The sequence below is a fragment of the Coturnix japonica genome, chromosome 4 (genome assembly GCF_054131305.1).
Source record: "Coturnix japonica strain WE chromosome 4, WE-NBRP24, whole genome shotgun sequence".
NCBI classification, from domain to species: Eukaryota; Metazoa; Chordata; class Aves; order Galliformes; family Phasianidae; genus Coturnix; species Coturnix japonica.
The window spans coordinates 79,726,404-79,747,053 of record NC_140666.1 but is presented as its reverse complement, the minus strand read 5'-3'; the positions used below and the strand labels follow the sequence as shown (position 1 = coordinate 79,747,053).

Sequence of the window (20,650 nt, the reverse complement as noted above, 5' to 3'; positions counted from 1 at the left end):
CCTTTTGATAATTCATTTAGTTTGTAATATCACCATCACATTAAAAAGTTACTGCTTTTATGCCAGAAAAAGTATGAAATGTATGAAATGTACAGCATAGAGCTTTCTGTTTTCTGCACCAAATTAGGACAGAATGCATCGGAAGGGAAGAAGTTCAGGAGCTTTATCCCTTTTATTTACCTCTCCCACAGACAGAACTTATCCACTGCAGAGTTACCTGTCTCTAAGCAGAGATGAACCCCATAATCATTGATAACCATAGAAGAGCTTTGGACTCCTTTTCACTGGCAGGTTTACCAGGGCATTTTACCATACATAGCTGTTAAGTAGATACACTGAAGACCAGCGTGAGTTCCTCACACTGCAAATAAAACTTGTAATTTGCAGGCTCCTAATTTTTCCTCTTCTATACATACTTCTGCTGAGGCATGAGTGGGTGCACAGCGCATGTGGTCTTACAGATTTACCTGCATTGCTTGAGGTGCCACTGTAGCCCTTTGTGTGTGCTTTGGAATTTTACTCCAATCTTAAAATCTTAAATTTCAAAGTTAGCCTTTTAGCAATTACAGGAAGCTCTAGCATGTACTACTGAAACCTATCTGCTCCAAAGCAAGATTTAAACTTTCAAAACAAGGTGGTTGTGGAAGTGCAAATAACTACTGAGTAGATGTAGTTACTGTATACAGGAAGCAAGGATCAAGTTCAAATAAAAGCTGTGGGCACCACTTCTTAGCAACTGATTTTAAAGTAATTGCAATCTTCAAAGCTATCTATTTATCTCTACAGCAGAGGCCTGGGTATTATATACCTAATGAGTTAGACCATTTGAGAGCAAGCTTCTTTCACATTGAAAAGGTATTTTAAACTTTTTCCTTTACCAGATCAACTGTTCAGTCCATTTCAGAGAGATGAGATCAGCCACATGGAATTTTAATACTGTGTTTCTTATAAAATGTGTCTCTGCTGATTTCCTTGTGCCTGAATGGGAGCTTTAGAAGTACTGAGGTTCAAAATCAGTTGCCTAATACTCCTACTACTTCTTTGGGGTGGTTTTCAGTAACTACTGGTCACGCACATACACCACATATTTGTGGACATAAAGCACAAATAAATAAGTAAAACCAGCAATAAAGACACAATCACTTTTCCAAAGAATCTGAAGCCAAGGTCCTGATCTGATAAAAGCATTATGTGCTTAACTATGCGCACTATGTGAAGCTCCATTGACCTCAGTGGGAGTATTCACACTATTCATTGCGGTTCAGAGCATACAAATCTTTGCAAAAATGGGAGGTAAACTACAGTATGTCTGTTGAAATTTACTTTGCTTCAATGTACTAAAGGGGTTTTTGTTTGTTATTTTTCTGTTTTCATCCAAAATTTCATGGAGTATTCCAGTTATTTTTCATTTCCTAAATTTCTTTAGAGAATGAGTAACAGACACTGGTAAGTTGTTTTTTCTAAAACCACAAAGGTAAGATGAAGCTTAGAATTTCAAACCAACTTTCATATCCTTACAGTTTAAATGTGAAACAGCAAAATGTATAGATTCTTATCTGGATAAGTATTCCACTTTCACGGGAATACTTCAGATGAGTGTAAATGTTAACTTCTTTAAGAAGAACAAGCTATACACACACAAAACCAGAGAAGTTAATTCCATATCCTACATTTTCTGGAACATATTACTCTGGGCCAAGTTGTGAATGGCTTATTTCTATTGGCACAGGCTTACCGGTGTTTGTGAAGAAACATGTTTGTGGAGCAAGGCATAGTTACCCTAAGGATGGTAGAATCACAGCATACAAAAACTGCTCTAACACGTATTGATCAACAGCATGAAGTTCAGCTGAGGTAAATGCCAAGTTCTGCACGTAGGATGGTGCAGTGCCAGGCAGAAGTACAGATGGGAGACAAATGGCTGGAGAGCAGCTCAGCAGGAAGGGCCCTGCATGAGCCAGCAGTGAGCTGCATTTTGGGCTGCATTAAACACCATGTAACCAGCTGGTCAAGAGGCAATTCTCCCACTACATTTAGTGTTGATGTGGCCTCGTCTTGACCATGTGCCTTAGTTTTTGGTTAGCCCTGAAGCAGTTAGGCTGTCTGACCTGATGATCTTTCAAAAGGTCCTTTTCAAATAACTACTCTATTCTATTCTATCCTATCCTAGTTTGTTCTGTTCTGTTGTAACACAGCATTAGTAAACATGCAGAATTTCACAAGTGAATTACAGACTGTGGGTGTCAATGCAATCCATGACATATTCCTGGAATTTTCTCTTGTGTGCTTAATTTGTTTTGTGTAACACAAAGGGAAAGAGAAAACCAATTTCTGGAAATATACCTGAATATCTGATTTATTTTGTCTAAATCTTATCTTTATAAAATATGTCTTTAGTTAAAAGTTAATCTTGAAAGAGCAAGACATCTGGCTGGATGTCCAATCCTCCTGGCTTTCCTGGAATGGAAACCTTAACCTCTTTGGCTGTACACTTGCTAATACTTAAATATATTTCCTGGTAAATCCAGCACCGAGGATAATGTCTTAACAACTGTATGTTTAATTAGAAATGCATATCCATAGAGCAATAAAACATGATTTAGAATAGAACAACAAGAATGGAGTGTGAATGAATACTAATCACAAAACAGCTATGAAGGAACTCACAATCTATTGCTGAGACTGAAGTGAACTGAAAGCAATGTAGTAATTATCAGCAGAAGTCTTGATATTCTGGAGCAGGAGCTGGTTAAATTCCAGACTGATGGGGAAAGGCAGGATTTTTATTCTTTTTTCTTTGGAGACTGTCTCAGGGAGGTTACTTTCAATCAGTGAGAGCAGTTAAAATCATGCAATGTCTGTGGGATCCTAAAGTATAATATAGCATACACTCACTACCACCACTAGTTATTTGGTCAGAAGTTTTCACTGCTGTGCCACACAGTTTCCTTTCCAGTCACTTATCTCCTGCACAGCACATGGTAATGAAATTGCCACAACTAAAATAATAGCAAAGGGTATTTCAGAAAGCTTTCCTCTGATTCAGTCAAGTTAATAATAGCTGTGCATTGTAGCTCCCTGCAGGGTTTGCCCTTGGAGTACCAGTGATGCTGACCAAATGTGGAATGGCAGTAGATCTCAAGGGCCTTAACAGGCACAGAAATCACTACACACATTACAGGTGTATTGAAGTTGTTCTATCTATTGTGTTCAAGAAGAAACATAGCACTCCAGAGAGACCCAGAAAGACTCAAGCTGTGGGCCCACATGAACACATGAGGACAGGCTGAGAGAGCTGGGGCTGTTCAGCCTATAGAAGAGAAGGCTCTGGGGGAGACCTGAGGGTGGCCTGTCAGTATCTGAACGGGAGCTGTAAGAAAGGAGACAGACTCTTTAGCAGCATCTGTTGTAAAAGAACAAGGGGAAATGATTTCAAACTAAAATAAGGGAGATTTAGATTGGATATAGGGAAAAAATCTTTTACAGTGAGGGTGGTCAGGCACTGGTAGAGGTTGCCCAGAAATGTGGTGGCTGTCCCATCCCTGGGGACACTCAAGCTCAGGCTGGAACAGGCTCTGAGCAACTTGATGGAGCTGTAGGTGTCTCTGTTCATTGCAGGGGAGCTGGACTAGATGGCCTTTAAGTGTCCTTTCCAACTTTAATGATTCTATGAAATAACCAATAATCAATATATTAATACACATATGGCCATCTCCAATGGAAATTTCACAGCAGCACAAAACCCATCCCCTGGTGCAAACCTGCTGAAGCCCATTAATCAACTCCAATTAACTCTTCTTTCCTAGACTGAATTCCAAGGCCGACGGCTTGGATGACTCTGTCTAACAGCACCACCTGGTGACACCTGCCGCGACACCACAGCTCGGCGATCCAGACGTCAGAATTTGGCTGGAATATAGATTTTATTCCTCAATCTTTCGCTCCGCGATGGGAGGCAGCAGCGCAGGATCCCTGCACAGCAACACCGCGATGCTCCCTTCCCACCGCACCCATCCCTGGAGCCGACCGAGCGGAACGCGCTGCGCGGGGCCGCGTTGCTCGGGGAAGGCAAAACGCGGAGGCACCGGTGGACGGGGCCGGGCCGGCCGCCATGGCGGTGGACATCACCCTGCTCTTCAAAGCCAGCGTGAAGACGGTGAAGACCCGCAATAAGGCGCTGGGGGTGGCGGCTGGCGACAGCGCTCGGGATGAGCTGCTCAAGCGCAGCGCTGCCCGCTCTAGGAGCGACTTCACCGGGCGGGCACGGGAGGTGGTGAGTGCGGGCAGCGGGCGGCCGGGGCAGGGGGAAGGCGGCGGGCAGCCCTCCCCGGGGAGCCGGGGCGAGAGAGTGGCCCCTGAAGGGCCGCAGAGAGAGTCGGGGCAGCGCTGGCCCCAGGCGGATGTGGGCCGGGAGCCGGAGCTGATGTGGCGGCCGGAGGGATCCCAGCCCCACCCCCCGCACCCGGCTCCCGTAACTCCAGGCTGGGGATCCGGGCTCCCATGGCCGCGTCCCCTCGGTGCCCACGAGCCCTGGGCTGCCATGTAGGTCGGCTCCGGAACGAGTGGGCGAGTCTTTGTAGTGCCGAGTTGTGCCTTATTGCACATCTGTTTCTTGTGTCACACGGTGTGGCGGGTCCTCGTATGCTGGGTCCGTATGAACTGGGGTGTCATACAGCTTGGAGAGACAAGCACTGAGAGGCGAAGGAATTGATGAGCTAGAGGTTGATCAGTGTTAATAATATTACTAAGTATGATTGTAAACTTGTTGCAGGTTCTTTACCCCCGTACTGAGCAAAGCACGGTTTGAGTAAGGCCCTTAATCAGGCACTGGAATGCACCATGGAGGGGTTCAAGGCCAGGTTGGCTGGGCTGCCTGCTCAAGTGGGTGGCAGCCCTGCCCATGGATGGGGAGGGGATTGGAGCTGGGTGATCTTTAAGGTCTCTTCCAACTTAAGCCATTCTGTGATTTGGAAAAGCTGGGATGGAACAGCCTGCTCAGTGTGCTCTGTGATTCTCTATGAGGAGACAGACTTCCAAAACACACGTGCTAGTGTAGGGCTGAGCAAGGGATGGCGGGGAACCTTTGGCCCTCAAGAAACCAATGATACAGTGATGGACATTCCATTGCTTCACATTTATGAAGTGCTGTTAGAATTTACTGTTTGGGTATTAGTGCATTTTGGTCAACAAAAGCAATTTTGGTTATTGTCCTTGGACTTCTAGTTTGACAGAACAATTTTGCATTCAGTGAATGTGGGTATTAAAGATTGTTTTAATCACACTTCTATAGACTTGCATAATAACTTGGTTTTGGTATCTGATTTGATACCAATATATAACCAGTACAGATATCACATAGGACCAGCTTATGTGACACTTGTTCTCAGCTTTACCGTAGCCTTATACCAACAGGTTGGCACTTGCACTGTCTTAGACAATCTTATTTAAGCCATCTCCTTTACTTTTTATGGCATGTACAAGCTATTAGGAAGATCATCTGTCAAATATATACTTATTTGAAAATATTGAAGGGATGAGAATATTTAATCACTGCTGACTGTTCAGTATGTGTTACAGAAATGAAATTAAGGTTGATACAGGTTATTAAGAGAAATGCAATGAGTGGCAAAGCTGAATCTCACAATGGGCTTGATTCCAACCAAAAGTTATTACTTTTTTTTTCTGTTTTGTTAGGGAGATTATCTGGTTTTTAATGTTCTTGCAAACAGCTAGAAAATTTAAGTGCTACAAGTTAAATTCTTCAAAAGCAATACTAGCTGTATCTGAAAGCATGTCCTTGAGAAGGGAAAATTTGAAAGGTTAATAGTTTCTGAGCCTTTAAATGCAGGATTTCAGAATGATAGAATGTCTGCGATTGAAGCTGTTGAACGCATAAGAATGCCAGATTCGTGGGGCTACAACATCTGTTCTTCATATAACTTCTTTCTCTGTATTCTGTAGAATGATCAATTCTTTTATATTTTATTTCATTTTTTAGTCCATATAATAGGCCCATATTCACATCAAGAATATGTTTGGTTGCGCTGTTTCGTCCTCTATAATGAGCAGGAAAAATCCCCATGTTCAAGTTAGTGGCTTCAGAACACAGTGAATTACATCTGAGTTTTTAGAAGACCAAGAAATATTCAAAATGCTAAAAACAGCGGAGAAAAATGTGGTGCCTACTAGCCTGGTCCCTACTAGCAACTAACACACAGCCCCAGTTATAGCACTGTTTAATTTGCCTTTACATGTGAAAAGGAGACAGTAAAGTGAAAGCTGGGTCTGCTTTGTTCTCTTGCCAGAGAAACCAGAATGTCAGTATTAGCACTCAGACTTTTTTCAGTTATACAAACATCTTTAATAATCCAACAATATTGTATTTTTCAAGACCACCTGCCAATTTCCAGTTAATTACTGGATCAAGTATTCCTTCTTTTCTTGTTGAAAATGTCAGTTAAAAAAATAAAATAACCTGAATCAAAGAATCACCAAGATTGGAAAAGACCTGCTTACTGTATTAACCTTTTTAATAGGATAGGACATGCAGTTGCCAGGTCTAGAATAGCCCTGAATAAAACCTCAATAAAACCTGAATATGGCCTCAAGTTGCACCAGGGCAAGTTTAGGTTGGATATTAGGAAGCACTTCTTTACAGAGAGGGTATTTAAGTACTGGAATAGGCTCCCCAGGGAGGAGGTTGAATTGCCATCCTTGGATGTGTTTAAGAGCTGTTTGGATGTGGTGCTCAGGGATATGATTTAGCAGAGGGTTGTTAGAGTTAGGGTACTATGGTTAGGCTGCTGTTGGACTTGATCTTCAAGGTCTTTTCCAACCTGGGTAATTCTATGATTCTATGAAAACAATCTCCAGAACATCCTTAGCTGAGAACTAACATTAAAGTGTGTGGCAGAACACAGCTGGTAAGTCAGTCTGCATGGCCATCATTGAGTTGCTCCATGTGTAGCTGAGTGGCTGACTCTAATAGCACTGCAAGGGGAATAGCCAAAACTGGTTAACACTGAACACTTTAATTTCTTCTGTTTTATACTGGAGCAGACTGAAAAACTCCAAACCTGCTTTACTCAGGTTAGTTTATACAATCATTCTGGCTCTAACTACTACATAAGAATAACTCCCACGAGAGAATATTTGGATGCCAGGGAAATATATATTGCTTACGGTACAGCCAATTACAGTCCTTATTAGAAATTAATGACTGTGCCAAATTTTGAACAGCAAGTGATATTTCAGCTCACTTTTTAGCTCTTAATGAGAGGTAAATTCTAATAAATTGGTCCCATAGCTGAGGTCATGGAACTCATGCTGACGTCTCCCTTGTATCATGCTGAACACTCAGTTCTGCCCTCTGTGTTCACTGGGGGCTGCATGCTGTAGTCATTTGCATGCACCTGGGATTCCCTTTCCTATTTCCTAGGCAGAAAACAGTATTCTAAGTTATACTTTTTCAAATGGGAAGGTACAGCATAGTGCACTATATTATTTCAGATTTATCTCTTCCTCTCTGCAAATTGCTTTTTTGCCTCTCATTTCCTCCATCCTTGTTAGAAAGCAACTCAGGCTAAAAGAGTTGATAAGTTAAATTAGGAGGGTAGAAACTAAAAAAGTAGGTTAAAGGAACAGCAGGGGAAAGGACCTTTAAAAGGTTTTTGGAGAGGAATGAAATGCTGGTTTTTGAAAATGCAATGGGATTAAAAGCCAAATCACTAATGTGCCCCATGTGATGCTTCTGGTTTTAGTAAAACTTCCATCAGTAACAGTGGTGAGAATGTAGGTTGGCCTTGGGGGAGGAGCCGTGAACTCTTTTGCTTTGGGAAGATCTGAAATGTCTGTACAAATGTCTGTTGTCCTCCCTTTCCTTTGTTTGTTTGCTTTTCAGCACATTCTGAACTCCATGGGAATTATTTCTGAACATAGGCTGAGCAGCTGGTTTGAAAGCTGGCTTGGGAAACAGCTTCCATAGCTGCCCACTGAGGTTGTTTTGGTTATCTGGCATCACGTGGTGCTGCAGAGCCCGGTGGGGCTGCAGTGTGGGTTTGAGGGCAGAGGGTCCCCTCTCCTTGTCCTTTCCTCGCCTTCTTCTAGGCCCCACTTGGCTGTGGGAAGTTCTTTCCTGGTTTACAGTTGTTGGAGAAATTATTCATTGGAGATGGTTACTATGAACTCTTTGCAGCCTATGGTCTTCCATTAAGTTGACACCAGAATGATTTGCTAGTGATGTAACTGCTGAGATTTATTTTTCCAGACATCAACAGTGATGTCATAATGAAGTTCGTTTCTCTGAAATTAAGTGACTTTCAGGTTTTGATTCTCTCCTCCTTCATAATAAGACAGATCTGGGGGATTGTGGCCCAGCAAAGAGTGTAGAGTCATAGAACTGTTTGAGTTGGAAGAGACCTTTAATGGTCATGTGGTCCAGGTCCCCTGCAATGAACAGGGACACCTACAGCTCCATCAGGCTGTTCAGAGCCTGGTCCAAACTTATATGTGGCTTTTTACAGCATCCTGCCCTTATTTTCTCTGTGCATATTGTATGCTTCTAAAGTTGCATAGAGGATGATGCCTATTTGATTGTTGAAAGGCACTAGTTCTGTTTACTACAAAAAAAAATCCTAGAATTGGATTAAGCAGCTTCCTCCTCTATGACGATTAGCAAATAGAATTTCTGAGCCATCCTAGATAGTAATTGCTTTGAGCTGTCACGTGTGTTGAAGTAGTAATAAGTGAGGGAGATGACTTAGGGTATTGTGCTGAAACACTGGTGAAATCAACAAGAAAAGTTTAAACTCTCTTAGGGAATGGATATTTCAAAGCTTAGAGTTTGCAGCTTCAAGCAAATTAATAACTAATCATTGCCTTCACCTAGGTGAATCAAGACTCTTGTGTTGTTTTGCTTGTATTGGTTAATGAGATTATTTACTGCCATAACACTGAGCTGATTCCTTGTGATTTTTTTTTTTATTTTTATTTTTTTGATGACAAAGGAATCAAGTTTTTTGTGTTCCACCATAGAAAAAAGGGTGTCACTGTCAGTAAAATATTATGAAATTACATGCTCTGTCTTTGAAGTGTCAGACCACTGTACTTGAGTATTTATCAAGCCAGCAAATATTAAACCCTGGTGTGACAGCTTCAGTGAGAGCAATTAAAGGGTGAAAACTGGAGATACGAACCATTGGCAGCAGTTTGGGGGCAAATGTTCTTTAATGTCAAAAAATAATTCGATTTAGTGTAACTGTTTAGGATTTTAAAGTTATGAGTACTTTATTGAAAGCATAAATTTCCTGGCTTCAGAGTGGCATGGCAAAGCTTTTTGTCTGCAAGAAATGACAATTTCCAGCAACTGAGTGTCAGCCTTGAGGTGTGTGCTTGTCTTTATCCTTTCATTACTTCAAACCCTTGTCACTGTGGATAGTGGGGTCAGTAGAAAAGTGGATGTACCACATCTGCTGAAGTGTAAAAAATATTCCATTTCTGTAGGTGTTGTCCAGCATGTAAGACAAACAAAACCTATATGAAGTAAAATGTGTTCAGGTTGGATAGTAGGAAGGATTTCTTCTCATAAGAGTGGTGAGGCATTGGCATGGGCTGCCCAGGGAGCTGGTGGGCTCACTGTGCCTGGAGGCATTTAAGCAAAGGGTAGATTAGTACTTAGCTACGTGGTTTACTGGGCAATATTGGTGGTAGGTGGACGGTTGGACCAGATGATCATAGAGGTCCTTTCTGACCTTCATGATTCTATGGTTCTGTGCATGTAATCTAAATCCATTCCCATCTTCACTTCTCCGTTTTCAATAGACTTCTTGTATTACAAGCTGGAAATTTTTCCCACTTTTCCATGTCTCAGCTGGAAAGCGAGAAACTGGTTTCAGGTGAATATCAGCAGAGCTTCTGTGAGGACAGTGAAGGACTCCTCAGTGTTTTGTTGGTCTGAGGCTGAAAATAAGAGCAGGGACTTGTTTTGAGACTTGTTAACAACAAGTCTCACTGCATTTTACTGGATTTCTAAGAGTAATATTCTAGGTAGATTTTTATGATATGGGTATATAATTATTATTATTTTAATGGAAAAGCCTTATTTGGGGAGGGGGTTGGGAGGAAATGAAGTCCTCAAACATTTAGTGCATATGGAATGGAGTAGTTTATTCTGAGATTAGAAATAACCTGGTGTGAAGAAGAGGAGCTTTGAAAAGAGCCCTGTCTTTGTGACAACCCAGAGAGCTGCATGGATACTGGAGCCAATAGTGCTCAGAGAAGAGGAAAGTGGGTTCCAGCAGCAGGAAGAAGGGAGTTTGTCAGTAGTTTGTATTTTGGTCAGGAAAAGCATATTCTGGGTGGTTGTCTTCTGGGAAGTGTGGTATCGTCTGCTATTTTTTCAGATTACACGAGTAAAATACAGACCCCAATACAGACACAGGTTTGGATGTTCTTTACAAAGTAAAACAATATCAATTTGCTGGGCTTTTTGGTATTTCTCTTTCTGAAAAGAAAGCTGTAATTTCTTTAAGAGTTTTTGGCTGAGCTAATGGTCTCCCCCTCATTCCTCCCTGTCTCCTTTAATTCCATTTCAGCCTGTTTTCCTTCTTTTCTGCCCCTTCTTAAGGAGAGAACACAGCGCACACAAACAAACAAAAAATGCTTAGTCTAAGAACACTTTTATACATAAGGCATCCTGTACATGAGATCTGTCTTCATAACTAGTTCACTCATATTAAAAATAAATATTGATGGGAAACAGACATGTGAAAAGCAAACATAATGGTGACAAAAATCATTTAATGATAAGTAGAGAAGCAAATATTTATTGAAAATAAAACCATGTCTAAAGGCTCTAATGCTGACTTTTGGAAACATTACCATGTAGCAGTATTAGCAATACTGTGTGTCCTGTACAGTAGATATTGTTTAAAATTGCTTGGGAACTGGAGCTTGCAATTGTGAGCTTGGAATGTCCTGCAGATAATTAAGTTGTGGTCAGGCTTTAGAAAAATAAAAAGTTCTCGAACTATGATTTTACAAACATGCTACAATAACATTTCTTTATATTTAACAGTTTCTTATAGAAAGCTGATACTCTCACGAGGCATTCACTAAAGGTAAAACATCAAGAAAGAAAAAATATTAAATTAAAACTTCACTTAGGATGTTGACAGTTGGCTTGTAATATTAAACAGATGTGCATGTTCTTGGGATATTCTTCATTTAGAACTTTGTTTCATACCCATTTTCAAGTGACAGCTACAAATTTTTGATTAATTTAAAATACCCTTTTCTTCAGTTGTTTTTGATACATATACATCTCTATATAATTTTCTTTAGGTCAGTTCAGCTGGACTGTGATGCATGTTGTGTTGTCCAAGGAGAGAGCTCCATTTTTCTAGGCTTAGATTGCAAGAGAGTTCATTCAACTCTGGTTTTAAAGAAATAAATTACACAAATGGAAAGATCCTTTGGCCAGATATTACCTTTGCATGTGTGAGCAGGGCACTTGCTGATTCTGGTTGTGGGTATCTTAGGACATAGTTTGGTCTTTTTGGCTCATAGTAAATGCTGCACTCGAGATGACACCCGAGTAAAGAAATTCAAGCTCTTAAAAGAGAAAAGTTTAATGAAATATGGAGGGAATGATCAGTTAAAAAGAAGAGTATAGTATTCTTAAAATGGCAGTATATTGTGTCTAGTTCTCTTGTCAGTCAACCTTCTTCAAATCCAGTGTTTTGTTCTTCTAATAGAAAAGAGCTACAAAAACGATCTTAAGTTTGGAAAATCTGTGTTGTGGTGGGAAATTTCCACCTCCTATTTTGCTATGGCTACTTGCAAAGCAAGTCTCATTGTCTGCGGATTTTACACACAACCAAAACTGGGATACAGTGCTGGAGAAAGTGTGTTCTTATGATATGATTCAGCTGCCCTTTGATTTAGTGGGTTGTGCACCACGTGAATTCAGGCGCAAGTATTGTAACATCCAAATGATACTCAACACATAATGCAGGAGTTAATACACAGGGGTGGATCAGGAATTACTTTTTATTTGTGGGACGTTGCTTCTTTCCAAAGCAAAGAATTGGATACTGTGTTTACCAGATCTCAGGCTACTTCTCTTCTGGTGACCTATGACTCTCATCAATCTGACCTTAGACTCTGAAAATGTATGAATGTACTATCTTTATTTTTTAATAATAAATGAAATTATAGGAAACAATGTGTTTAAGTTTTTTCTAAACTAAAATAGCTCTGTTAGACTTCACAGGGTGCTTAATATAGTTACCTACCAGAGGTGTTGCTTACTGCAAAGCATATGAGCTCTTATTCATGGTGATTTTTTTTTTCCTGACTACTTCCTCACAGCTTTCGGAGGGTATATGAATGTACAAAGATGGTTAAATGGTGTTTTGTTAATTTGTTTTCATTAAGAATGGAACCCAGGTTATATATTAATTGATTAAATAATACTGCAGCCCGCATACCAGCTTAGGAGCTGGATGTCTCCTTTCCTTATTTTCCAATCTTTCCAATCTCACTCACAAAGTGAGTGAGACTGGGTTATTGTAAGAATACACTTCATTACAATTAATGGTGTTATTTCCAGTTCCAGAGATTCTTAGTTCATTATTCAATCTATTGTAGTGTAAATGGGAAATGCCTACAAGAATTTAGATATACCTTATTAAAGAATATAAAATGCAGCAGAGATGCCTGTAGACAGTAAGGACAAATACATCTGAGACGGAATTATAATATGAAGGAAAGGAAAAACAGAAAAAATCCAGGAGTTAATCAGTTTGTCTAAAATGTAACTAAGTTCTATATTTATTTTTCTCGGTGGCATATAGAAAGCACAGTGCTGCGGTCTGGCTCTGACTTCACCATTTTACCATACAATGCATCGCAATTTATTGTCCCTGTCCTGACATTTACAGTAGTTTTAGGAGTGGTTTGTGGGTTCACTCAATACACTTGAAATCTATGGTATAATTTTATTTTGCAGGGAAAATTAAAGCATGTAAATTTTTCCAGAGGAAGCTTTTTTTGCTTAGAATGAATGACAAGAAGCCCTTCCTATAGGGCTCTCAAAATAACAATCTCCTGAATTAAACACTACGTAAATTTTATTCTGAATATTATTTCAATTTTAAAGAAATACATTCAGATGCATCCACTGGGAAAAAAGATAATCCAAATACTATGTTAATTTTATCTTTTGAGTAACACTCATTTGCACACTTGTCTTTGTCACTAACAAGAATCAAAAGTTTACTTTGAATATTTCCTTTTCAGAAATGGTAGTCAAGTACTAGAATAGGTTCCCCAGGGAGGTGGTTGAATCGCCATCCCTGGATGTGTTTAAGAGCCATCTGGATGTGGTGCTCAGGGATATGATTTAGCAGAGGGTTGTTAGAGTTAGGGTGCTATGGTTAGGCTGCAGTTGGACTTGGTGATCTTCAAGGTCTTTTCCAACCTGGGTAATTCTATGATTCTAAGTGATTGCTACTGATGTTTTTATAAAGGCTGTTACTTCCAAAAATGCTGCTGCCTAAGTAGGTGTGCTGAGAGCTGTTCTTATGTTATACAGCATCTTTCTTCTGGTGTTCTTGTAGTGATTGGATCTGGCATCAGGATATGTCCCTTGCATGGAAGGCTATGAAATAGAATAGATAAAGTGTTCATCATGGAAATGATGTGAAGTAGCACGCGCACCTGTTGATAAGAGGGAGATTGCCTTAGCATGTGTGTTGTGTAAGTGATGGTACTGAGCATAGTACAAACTCTCTGAAAGAACAACTTTGTAGGTATCCGATCCTGCATAGATATATTTGACCAAGGATGTTTCCAGTGTGATAGCGTTACAACATAAATTTGTTTTTAGATTCGTAACAAATAATACTTTATTACTAAAAGCAAGATTATTGTAATGTAAATAAACTGAAACTCAGCATTTTGGATAGTGAACTTGTTTGCTTGTTTTTATTATTCCAAACATTTCCTCTTTCTTTTGAGGCTCTGAACTGAATGACTGTATTGCCTTTCTTTTATGTTCTGCTTTAAATTGCTGTTACAGTAGCTCCCAAAGCCCCTAACTGGGAGCAGAGCTATGTATCCTTTGCAGAGCTTTTGAACTTTTAACTAAGCAAGGCATTTAAAGAGGTAGGGGTAGACATAAGATGAAAACCTGCTTGCGTTGAAATACATTGCAGAGTTGCGGTCAATTTAATTGAAGGAAAGATTTTGCACAAAAATTCTTAAGAGTTTAATGCTTATAAGATAGTACTAAAAGAGAAGTCTGAAATGCTTTTAGGCTTTTTTAGTCAGGTACATGCTGGGTTTTTTTGTTTGTTTTGTAACAAATGAACTGAATTCACTGGTGATATTCATGCCTTATTGAACTGGTTTCTAAGAAAGCGTTCTTGGAAACTTCTGACCAATGGGAAGGACTCGTCAATAAGGGCATTTCTAATTTGTGTTATTTATTCCTGCTTTAAAGACGTTCTTTACTCCAAAAACAGAAATAAGTATATGAATATTTATACATAACAGTTATTAGGTACAACTTGCAGATTTTTGAGAGAGTTCAGTTCTGGAGATATGTCAGAGTTGTAGCAATTAACCTACATGCACGTTTATAATTCTAGAAAATGGACGGCGTATTACATTCAAAGACTGGATCTGATAGACCCAAATTGCTTAAAACATCAGTTATTGAAGATGTCCCCCTGGGACTTTGAGAAACCATTTAGCAGATGAAAGTACATTTTGAAAAGTTTGACCTTACAGGCAATCATAAAATGAATCAAAACAGTTCTTTCCTCCCCTGAAATGTACAGAGCCCATCTGTATCTAATCCAGTAATTACAGACTGAGTTCAATTACCTTTTCAAACTTGCAGCAGACTGGAGACTAGGCAGTGAACAAACATAGGGTTTTGTCTAGACCTCAATTGACCACAGTCTAAAACTTGAATTTATATCTCATTTTATTTCTAGCTTCGCTTGATAGTTTTTTAAAGATTTATTTTGCTGTCTAGTTGCTATATTGTGATTATTTATTTATTTAACTCCTTGACCTACTGCTTATGGCTACATTTTTATCCCAGTGAACTTTATAAAATTAGTCCTAAAAGAGTTTAATGAGTTGATCATTTAAAATGTAATGAAAACTGGGCTAACCATCTCCTGAGTCTTTAGTGTTGCTACAATAAGATTATGAAAGAATCTGAACAACTTAGCAGATTTTATGCTCTGTGCTCACTCAATATATTTAATGTCCGGATTAAAGACACAAAAAACTTTTGGTTTTTTTGTTCTCTAAGAAAATTGGATCCCATTTCTACCAGGTTCTAATGGTGCCAGGAATTGGCACTGGCTAGAAACAATGATGAAAATATGCTTTGGGCTATTTTGTGAATTTCTGTTAGGTCTCAGTCTCTGAATTCAGCTACCACTAAAGAATACATCCACCGTTGTATCAGCTTATATAGGTTATCCTTTTGATTGTCAAGTCTGAGGTCAGGCATCTCGATAGTACCCACAAACTCTGCAGCCTACCCTGTGGCATACTTGTCATTGAGAAGTGCTCTGCTGAGCTCACTGACTTGTGTGAGGACATTGCCAATGTGATGGTGTGATTCCTTATGTAACTGTGATATACGTACAGCCTTTGGAGAGCAGTCTTTGCAATGAAAATGTGTGTAGTTTGCAGAGGAAGTTGTTGAGCTGTGCAGAAGTCAACCACAGCCGAGCTTTTTGCTACAACCATGTTTGCTTTGTCTGTGGTAGCTGTTTAGAGGCAGCAGTAAGGACAGTAAGTGGTACGTTCCTGGGCTTTGTAGGGATATGCATAAGACTTTTGTAATCCAGTAGTGTTGCTGTCAGCATGTAGATGAGCTATCTAGGAGGCAGAACTGGGCTGTGTTATCAGGTGCCTTACTAGCTTGTGGATGGCCTTGCAAAGTTCACATCATCTGGTCTCTTCCTTCCCCTTTACCTTATGGCACAAACTTTCTTATACCTGTGTAATCAGTGAGTTTGGCTGAGTCTCTGACTTGATTCTCTTCTATGGATTGAGGGGAAAACGAGGGGGGCAGAAGCAGTATCTGCCACGTTAGCACGGGTTGGGGTGGTGGGTGTTTGTGTGTCATATTACATGACTACTGAGCTTGCCCCAGTCACTTCCAAGGTGACAAAATGGTTTTGAAGAGCAGGCATTAGCATGGGCCCTAGATGTGTGTAGTTTTAATGTGTTACTGTCAGCGCTGCTAAGGGGTGTTGCTAGATAAAGAGAGACTTATGAACACTTCTGAGGTGCTGGTAGGAACAACGTGTCAGTGAGTTTGGAGTCACTGGTTGTTGCGTGCAGCTGGGAGAATTCAAAGCTTTTCCTGGAGGGTGCACATGTGTGAAGGGCTGGGGCCTGGGGCAGTAAGAGCCTGTCATTTACTCCTCTGTGCAGGACACGAGGAAGTTACTTTGCCAGGAAAAGTCCCATACGTTCTTTGTTTGATACACAGAGAGAGCTTTGAAGGGAGCTCTTGTTAAAATATTGGCAGTGTGTCATTTGCATCACCTTTGTTTTCTTGAATATAAAAGTTAAAGCTGCTCTGAGTAACGTTTCAGTTTCTGGCTGTGAGTTAAAAGCCAGCTGCCAGTTTTGCTCAAATGAAGTTCTGCAGGGGGATGTATGGGTGCAAGCATTTGGAGAAAGCCAGTAATGCTGCAGCTTACGGTCTGGCCAGATTGATGACCGGGTCTTGAATGCACCCATATGTTTTGATAGAGAATAGCATAATTTTATGTATTGATTTAAAAAAAAACCCACAAACTCTTTAAAATCAACACGTATCTAACTGTATTCTAGTTGTAAATAAGGCTGAAATGATTTCTCATACAATCTGATAACTTCCCATTGATATAATTGAGGTAGACTTATAAGTGGGTAATAGAGCAGCTAGAACAGTTTTCCATAGTATGTGTAGATACAAAAGAAGTGTTCTGTTAGGTTGCATTTCTTTTGAAGAAGGTTCATTCTACTTTCTGTTTTCACATCTTTTGTTAGATTTATGTGGTCGATCTGGGTGTTCTCACAGGAAATGATTTCCATCTATATTTCACTGTGGAAAAAATTTCTGGGTTTTGGGCTAGAATTTGTTGCCTTGGTGAAATATACCTGTGTGAACCTGGCCAGTTCCCTTCCATACTTCTACCTACTTAACTGAGCTGTCAATATTTAATGATTTTAACCTTAAGATTCTTTATCGTTATTTTTCCACAGTTGCGTTCCTTATTGTTTTATTCAACTTCGTAAATACTCTTACACTATTGTGAACACTGTCAGTTGGTGTTCTTAACATACTATAGACTATCATTCTTAGCTATGTTGATATATAAAAGTGGTTTCAATTTGTGTTTGTTTTTTTTTTTTTGCCATTCCCAATCTTGTTATATCAAAAGCCCAGAAAACTTTTGCTTCGTGTTCTCGTCAGTCTCCCAGTGTAGTAAGTTTCTTGTGATTGCCTTTATCATTTAAAAATGTTTCTTGATTGAACTACAGCTTCTTACTTCTAAAAGCCTTTAACTTTTATCTTACTGTTTGATGTGCATCTCAAAACTAAAATACACAGACGTCTGAATGCCTTATTCAAATTGGTTAAGTATTACTGAGTTGTAAGAAGGAGCCCATCACTTAACATCTTACGACTGCATACAAAGCAGAATTAAAACAAACAAACAAAAAAACGAAAACACTAAAAGCACCAAAAAAATGGTGCAACAAAACAGATTAACTTCCACTTGCACTAGCAGTATTCTGACTTTCATTATTTTGCTTTGCTCTATTTTGTATAAACTCAGGCAAAATTTCTGTGGCTACAGGGGATATAAATCACGAGCTTACTTGTAAAGGGGGTTGTTTATTCAGAGCAGGGCTGACAGTCTCTCCTTAAGAGAAGCTATTACTTAATTTTATTTTCCTAAGTATAAATTCTTAAAAAAAATAATTGTAATGATACCCCAAAGGTATCATAAACATATATAAATAATTATAGCCTGAAATTATTAAAATTACAGGAAATGGACATTTAAGAAATCTTAATAAGATTCATAGCTGAGAGGGGAGAGAAAAGGTGTCTTGCTTCACAACTAAAATTCGTGTCAGGAGTTCCTACTTCTAAGTGATTAAATAAATACGTATATTGGAATTGTCAGCATTACTCACATGTGAACAAATAGTGCTGATTTCCCTTTGAATTACAGCTGGAGCTTACTACTCCTTAATTCTGAAAGTACTTTCTTGGGAAAAATTTCTATGTGACCATGTACTGTAAGTTTTCCTAGTAGAAATTAGTCTCCCCCGTTCTCTCACCTCCATTTCTTCGCAGGTTAAACCAGTCAGTACATCCTAGGTAGATCAAAACTGATAGGAACAGCATCTTGTGGTGATGAAATGAAGGGTTCTGGAGATGGTTTGTCATGCCACGTTTTGTGGTACCTTACTCAGGTGGTGGGTGGATCTGGTAGCAATGTGTGGCAGTAGTGTCGCCTACAGGAGATTTTGCTCAGATATTGCTGCTCAGGTATGAGACAGTGGGGTGGGCCCAAAGGAACCTGCATTAGTTCTTAGTGCTGCTTCAGGACAGCTTGAGCTTAGCTTCAACTTCTGGCGCATGCTGTGGGATTGAAAAGCTGCCATGGTTTGTCTTAGTTGCTGTTTTATAAGACAGTTCTTTGGTTTTCTTGTTTGTTTGTTTTTAAAGTGTGGCTGGAGAGAACAAGGAACTATTAGCTGATGTGTTCAGAAATAGCTACTTTGCAGCTATTTACTTGCTGTTGTGAATTATGCCTTCTGTAGGTAAACAATAAAGACCTCCTCTGTGCAGCCGAGGAGCTTGGTCCATGCATAGTCCTTAAACATGGAAACAAAATGGAGCTTGTCCATTTGAATGATACTTGTTAGCACTAGGAATTTGAGGCATGGTGAGTACTGTGTCAGTTTGTACAGCATTGCTGTATAGGTGTGTTGGTGTAGACTGCAAATACACAGAGAACACAGAATGTAAAATGAAGATGCTGTGAAAGCAGAGATGGGGACCTACTGTGGAAAGTTCCCATTTGGCTACAGCTTCAACAGATAGGAGCCTGCCAGCTGGTGCCACATTGCAGAACACACAAGCATTCAAGCAATGACTTCAGCTGAAGTTTGGTCCCAGAGTTAACTCGTGCACATGCAGCTCCCCACAGATTGTGCTATAAAACCCTGAATTTCAGAGGGCTACTCAGGTAGAGTAACCTTTCATTACTGCATGTGCATTAAATGAGACTGGAAATCTTTTTACATCGTGAAATATAGTTAAACAAAAATACATAATGCTGCATGAGTTTCCCCTGTGAGAAAGGGGATGAGTAAAATCTCTCATGCAGACACAAATCTGAGTGCAGTCACTGCGGTGCTGTAAGTGGAGTGCTTTGAACAGTGATGGTAAAGGCCAATTATTGCAAATATGTATTTTGACCAATTGACTTTTATCTCTCAACCAAAACATTCCCCACAATTGTTGTGGAATTTATATTTTAGTCAATGAGGTTTTGGATGATTGTGTAAAAAAATATAAATGTTCAAGAAAGTTATGATTAGAGTTGGACTATAAACAAGAAAGAGGGAAATAGTTTAAGTAAAATCAGATGTTCCTTTTTTTTTTTTTTATGGAAGGTATTTATTGCCTCAGAGAGAGTAAATGAAGACTGGTTAAATAACAACATTTAGCATGACTGTACATTTTAAAGTCTACTGTTAATTTTTTCTCAGGGTCACCTCACGTTCCTGTTGACCCTCTGTAGATCTTCAGAATATTGAGGTGCGCTTCTGTCCTTGTGGGTGTTAAACCTGGGCACTGCCACAAGATGAAAGAAAACAGCGACAAACTGAGCACAGACATCCTTATCTAAATTCTACGTGTATTGCAGTTCTCCAGTTGAGGATTAAAACTTAGCTTTTAAGTCATTATCTATAAAATAAGACTTTTCCCGTATTTACAAATCCCTGGAGTAAAATGATTGTAATGCTTTGTTAGAACACCTAATATGCATCATCATAATTTCTGTCATTTAAAAATAAAGAAGAGAAAAAGCTTCAAAATAACTTTTCAGTTGGAATCTGACGTGGGTACTACACACATTGTTCAACAATGCAGCAACCTCACCCCATAATAACAGCCCAGCAAAACCTAAATCCCCTGATAACACTGGGTGCTTTCAGTCTCTATGGTATTTGATGGGAAACTGGAGCTTTCGTCCTTGTAGCTTCTAATTTTACTTGACTCTTACTAGAAAAATTCATAACAAAAAATAGTCTGTCCATCTTTTACTTGACCAAAGCTTACACCCCCTGTAAATGGATTATGCTTTAAGGAAAGAAAGCATGGGAAGACACAATTTGAAGCTTTCAGACTGAGAACAAGTTATTTATTACCAAATTTTCCACTTGTAATAAACAGTGAATTAAAACCTTAAAATGATTAAGTGCATACCCAGGGCGTAATTAGAGGCTGAGCATTCAGGGTGAGAACCAACAGTAGCAAAAATCAACGTGAGAGAATATCTGAACCCCAGGGAGGATGTTTAAATGTATCCTCAGGAAAGCA

The 20,650-nt window shown here is 39.5% G+C and overlaps 1 protein-coding gene across 1 annotated transcript in view; it reads left to right on the top strand.

The window, feature by feature from the left end:
• The first annotated feature begins 4,089 nt into the window (after positions 1–4,089).
• The window catches only part of STX18 (syntaxin 18), a 40,124-nt gene continuing 23,563 nt past the window's right edge, over positions 4,090–20,650 (top strand). Inside the window, exon 1 of the mRNA XM_015862702.2 lies at positions 4,090–4,273. Coding sequence (XP_015718188.1) covers positions 4,112–4,273 — 162 coding nt within the window. The 5' untranslated portion in view covers positions 4,090–4,111. The remainder of the gene's footprint in view (positions 4,274–20,650) is intronic.